Source organism: Leucopleurus acutus (genome assembly GCF_964270905.1).
Source record: "Leucopleurus acutus genome assembly, chromosome: 11".
In the NCBI taxonomy this organism is placed as follows: domain Eukaryota; kingdom Metazoa; phylum Chordata; class Mammalia; order Artiodactyla; family Delphinidae; genus Leucopleurus; species Leucopleurus acutus.
The window spans coordinates 43,051,991-43,057,873 of NC_139152.1; the positions used below are offsets into that span (position 1 = coordinate 43,051,991).

General features: G+C 50.7%; 1 protein-coding gene across 1 annotated transcript; it reads right to left on the minus strand.

The window, feature by feature from the left end:
* Positions 1–602: 602 nt before the first annotated feature.
* On the minus strand, positions 603–5,603 carry LOC309969176 (keratin, type II cytoskeletal 6B-like; the record flags this gene model as incomplete). Its single annotated transcript, XM_082850818.1, has 9 exons — positions 603–913; positions 1,027–1,061; positions 1,281–1,501; positions 2,326–2,451; positions 2,930–3,094; positions 3,219–3,314; positions 3,459–3,519; positions 3,863–4,077; positions 5,034–5,603. The coding sequence occupies 9 exons, from the start codon at positions 5,601–5,603 to the stop codon at positions 603–605; spliced, it is 1,800 nt and encodes a 599-aa protein (XP_082706944.1).
* Positions 5,604–5,883: the final 280 nt, after the last annotated feature.

Sequence of the window (5,883 nt, forward strand, 5' to 3'; positions counted from 1 at the left end):
AACATTTAGATAAAATCTTATCTGTGAAGGAAATCTGAGCATAAGGATGCCAAACTGCTGTTTGTTGAAGTTCTCTAAAGGAGGGGGGCGACGCACATGGCAATTGGGAGTATGCTTCATTCCTGAAACGGCATTTGCCCGATGAAAACCGCAAGAACCATTGGTAACAAAGCAAGGCAATATGAAACCATGCATTATAGTACAAATCTGCTTTATTTAGCAATACAAGTGAGCAAAGAGCAGAGGAAGCATCACAGGGATACAGACCCCCGTACATCATAGAACTAGTCACTTGTGCTTTCATGATCACTGCAAGGGAGGAACACAACACCTGTGAGATGGGACATACTGGGCCAGTGGAAAGCTAGGGGGATTGCCCTGTTCTGGAGTAGGACCCAGACAGGGACCTTCCGATGGTGAGCAATGGAAGCTCAGATGCAGCAGGTGTGGCAGAGAGGACATGAGGGCACTCAGCAACTTCAGTTCTAACTCAAGGAGTAAGAGAAGAAAGAAGCAGGAGAGAGGAAGCAACTGGAGGAAAGGGCAGTGAAGCCGGAGAGGGAGCCTGAGACGCTGTGGGACCACGAGCCCGTGGCAGGTGTTCAAGGCCTGTAGCCCTTCCTGCCGGAGGAGGAGGTGGTGCTGAATTTGACGGTGGAACTGCTGCCCCCGGAGGAGCTGAGGCCACCACCTATTGCTCTGCCACTGCTGGAACTGAAGCCACCTCCAACGCTGAGACCACTGCCGTAGGAGTAGCCACTGCCTCCGCCCATGCCGTAGCCGCTGCTGACACCGCCTCCGCTCATGCCGTAGCCGCTGCTGACACCGCCTCCGCCCATGCCGTAGCCGCTGCTGACACCGCCAGCACCGCCAGCACTGCCATAGCCACTGGAGGTGGTGGACTGTACCACGGCTGGAGAGGCAAGGGGACAAGGCCATGACAAGACATGGTGAGCTCACTCTGCCACACAGAGTCCAGTCAGAAGAGCACAAGGGCAAGGGAGGGAGGCAAGTGAAGGTACTCACAGATGTTGACTTGTCCAGCGCCTTCCCCATACAGCCTAGGAGAGAGGAGACACAGCCATTATGAGACCTCAGAGCCAGAGCTGGACCAGCGTGGGAAGCTTTGGCGTGAGGAGAGCCCATGGGGAACGTGCCTTCTACGTGGTTTTCTGGGAGTGGCATTATGGCCACGACTAGAGTGCCTTCCAGTGGTGCTCACTGGCTGGACACCTTGGAGATGGACCCAGATGTTAGAGGAGGTTGTGTGAGTTACTCACCTGCACTCCTCGCCCTCCAGCAGCTTCCTGTAGGTGGCGATCTCCACGTCCAGGGCCAGCTTGACATTCATGAGCTCCTGGTAGTCCTTCAGTAGCTGCGCCATGTCCTGCTTGGCCTTCTGCAGGGCGTTCTCCAGCTCGGCCAGCTTGTTCTTGGCATCCCTGAGGGCCAGCTCCCCACGCTGCTCTGCATCGGCGATGGCGGATTGCAGGCTGGTGCACTAGAGGGGAAGATGGGCAGATGAACCTGCAATCTGGACTCCTGAGGAGATGAACCATGGTTCTTCTTTCCCAGTGAGGAAGAGCTCTAGAGCCCAGATTCCATGGAAAAGGAGGTTTGATTCTTTTTGTCCAGTCTTTTTCCATTCTGCAAACCTGAACTAGGCTAGGAGCTCCCTATACGCCTCTGTGTTAACCACCCTAATGAAGATGGAGGTGGTGAGTGCTGGAAGATACTACAGCAGACCCAAGACCAGGGGACATTGGAAGAAATGGACCCACTGGCTTCTTCTGAATATTGACAGTTTGGGTAAGTGCATGTGGGTGCACACTAACTCACACAAAACCACAGACACCCACAGTGAGGAGATGATTTCTCTTTAAACAGCTGCAACCTTGCCTTCCTTCCACTTCACATTTTTGGAAAACCCTCATTTGTCCTGTGTCTTTACTCAGCTTCTTTTTACATCAAATCTGAGCATATTTGCAGCACTCTTCCTCACACTTTCTGGCCTGACCTTTTCTTTGCCAACTACTGTCTTGAGTTCCGAAATCAATCATTCCTCTTATTGAATCTCACTTCAGTGCCTCAAGACTGTACCTTTGTACTGTCGACCAGTCGGGATTGGCCCTGTCATGCATTTGTGTCCTGCTCTTGGGTTGGGATCCATCTCTCCAAACTGTGGGAACTCACTAAGGGAGGAAGTACATGTCCTCCCCTCCCTGCTGTTCCCTCAGTGCCCAGGAGTTCCCTACATGGTGGTTGATGATCCCTGGTGGTCTAGGAAGGAAAGGATGCTTTTCTCCTCCATGGTCCCCACCATACCTGCTTCTTGACGTGTTCAATCTCAGATCTCAGCCTCTGGATCATGCGGTTGATCTCAGCGATCTCCTGTTTGGTGTTGCACAGGTCGTCCCCATATCTGCACGCTGAACTCTGCAGCTCCTCGTACTGTAAACCAGAGGGAGAGAGGATGGTGTTCATGGGCTTCACAGGACACTAATCAAGGTTTTCACAAATCGAAACTAATGGTTTCTCCACAAGGCGTTTTAAGAAAATTGGTGTTACAAGGTCATGGACACTGTACACCCATCACACACCACCCTTGGTAGGACCACTGACTGTCTCGTTCTCTTCAGGACCAGAACATCCTCTGTACTGTTTCTGAGAACCAGCATCAGGGTGAAGCTAAAGCAAAGATCCCTTGGCCTTTATCTATGGTAGCTTTTGTCCTACATTTAGGTTCATGAACTTACTAGACTTGGACATAAATACTGTAAAGATCTACTCTGTTGGTTCAGGGTACACGTTCTTTGAGTGGACCCCCGCTTCCTAGATGTAGATTTCCCGAGTGAAGTCTCGGGAAGCCTTGCTGGTCTTCCGGGGGGAGGTACAGGGATTCTTCAACAGCTTCCCCCTCACTGCTCACCTTGCACTTGTACCAGGACTCAGCCTCCTCCCGGCTCCTGCGAGCAATCTCCTCATATTGGGCTTTGACTTCAGCGATGATGCTGTCCAGGTCCAGGGTGCGGTTGTTGTCCATGGAGAGGACGACAGAAGTATCTGAGACGTTGGTTTGCATCTGAGCCAGTTCCTGCAGAACATGAGATCGTCAGATCCTCTTTTCCCATGACATTTACAGAGGTACCCAAGCCTAAGATTTTCCATCCTTTGCAAATCTCTTTAGAGTCAATAAAACAGTGTGGAAAGATGCTTACTGCTTCATAGAGGGCTCTGAGGAAGTTGATCTCATCTATGAGAGCATCTGCATTGGCTTGTAGATCAACCTTAGTCATGTAAGCAACATCCACATCCTAGGGAAGAAGCCAAAAACTTGGGATCAGATGAGCCAAGCCCTCCTTCCCAGTCTGCTCCTCCTTTAGTCTCGCTGATTATTCTTTTCTCAGAGTCCTCTCCGTCGGCAAAGAAACATGAACCCCTGATCTTACTCATCTCACCTTCTTTAGATTCACAAATTCATTCTCTGCTGACGTGCGCTTGTTGATTTCATCTTCATATCTGGAATTAGAAAGGGTAAAACCTAATTGAGTCAGTGGTGAAGATGATACAGAAAAGGCAGCCTGGGATCCCAACTTCCCACAATGGATATATCCAAATGGAGCTTTCCTGCCAGTAAGCCTAAAAGATGAATTCTGTGGTCCCTAAATTGTTTACATCTTTACTCTCCCCATCCACCTGTATGGCCCTTTTGTTCTTTGGGGTTTGTGTTTAGGCAAGAATTGTGGTTTCATTCCCATGGACACGTTTTACTAAGAATCATGCCCTCATTTGGACCTGGTCATCTAATAGACTTGAAGCGTGGGCTTCAGGAAACTGAGCCCTTTTCTCTCCTGTAACTCACTTCTTCTTGAAGTCCTCTACCGTGTCCTGCATCCCCCTGAGCTCTGAGTCCAGACGACTTCTCTCTGAGACAAGGTAGTCCAGCTGTCTCCTGAGATTGTTGATGTACTGCTCGAAATAAGGCTCCAGGCTCTGCCTCACGGTCTGTGTGCCCTGCTCCTGCAGCAGGGCCCACTTGGTTTCCAGGACCTTGTTCTGCTGCTCCAGGAATCGGACCTGGAGAAAAACAAGATGGTTATTTGTCCAACAAAGGAAGGAAGGAAGGAAGGAAGGAAGGAAGAGAGGTGAGTTGACTGTCCCCAAGCAGATCTGATGGTCCCCATGGTGCTGGGCTACTCCAGAGCATGTACAGAGGCTCAGGCTGACAGTTCTGCTCCCCTGACTGTTTTCCTTCACACCACACAGATCTCACTGGCCAAGTTTCCCCAGGGAGCTATCAGATAGTCCCTCTTCTCAATTACGGAGCCTGTCAGTCAGTGACTTTCAACATTTCTTTTCTTCCTCTTGATAAGCACAATCACAAATGTACTTTAAAATAGTATTTCTCTCGTATATTGCGCAGAGTTATTTTATAGAGTGTATCTCAGTTAAAGGGATGTCAAATGTTTAGAATCTAATGGTTAAATTCCAACCCTATTGATGATTGGATTTAATCTTCTTTCCCATCTAGTGTATGAGTCCCTCTAAAACAAGCTCCCTTAATGCTCATGATCTGGTTCTACAAGTTAAGTATTTCTATGCACATATACATGTTTCTGAGTCTTTTTTTCCTGTAATTTCCTTTGGTTTTTTATCTTCTTTCCTTCCCTGCCGCCACCCCAGCTAAGGCTCAAGTGCTGTTTCCACTGTAATTCCCTTTTTAATTTCTTAGACCCTTCAGAAGATCAAGCTAACTCGTTCCATTCTCTCAGTTCCTTTCCTTTGCTTGAGGGTTATCAAGAGTGGAAAATGCTTCCCAGACAGGAATGAAGACATTTAAGGGATCAGTAGCTGTAAATGATTTTTATCACCTTCTACCTGTGGCCCACATGGAGCCTGTCCTGCATGCCAGTGGAGAGCTAGCCCGAGTCCCCTCCTCCCTCTCTCCCGAGACTCTCCCTGGTAGGACATTGGTTGCGTCTCTCAACTGGGGACTCTGAAATCCCAGTGGAGGGCAGGTGCTCCCGGCTCACCTTGTCGATGAAGGAGGCGAACCTGTTGTTGAGGGTCTTGATCTGCTCCCGCTCCTCAGTCTTGATTCGCTGGATGGTGGGGTCGATTTGCAGGTTGAGGGGAGTCAGGAGACTCTGGTTGATGGTGACCTCTTGGATGCCTCCAGGGGGGCAGATGGAGAAGCCAGAGCCCCCATAGCCACCACTAAAGCCAGCTCCACCACCGAGCCCAAAGCCACCACCAGCTCCACCACCGAGCCCAATGCCACCACCAGCTCCACTGCCGAAACCAAATCCACTCCCGGCTCCACCTCCAAAGCCAAGGCCGCCTCCAGCTCTGCTGCCATATCCGCCACCGAAGGCACAGCTGCCCCCTCCGAGGGAGATCCTCTTGGAGCCCCCTATGCCATAGAGGCTGCGGCTGCCAAAGCTAGCTCCTCCACCCACTCCAGTGAAGCCTCCACTGCCCCTGGAGCGGGACACGGACATGCTGCTGAAGCCAGAGCGGTTGACCCCAGGGACTCTGGCTGAGCCGGCACTGAAGATACGGCGGCTGCCGCTTTGGCTTCTCACGGTGGAGTTGGAAGTCATGGTTCCTGAAGTCGAAGAGGCTGAGGAGGGCGTGAGAGGTGGAGGGTAGAGCTGAGAGGAGCAGATCGGTGAGACGAGGTTCCCAGCAGTGGCTTATATATGGGGAAAATGGGCTGGGCTCAGTGCTGGAAGGTGAGCCTGCAGGTTGGGAAGGCTGGGCTTTACAAAGAGTGAGATCACATGTGATTTATTAGAAAAGTTATGAAATCTGAAGATCGCATTTTAGATTTCCTTTAGTCAGGGAAAATTTCTCCTGCCTTCCAGCTTTGACTGCTCTCAG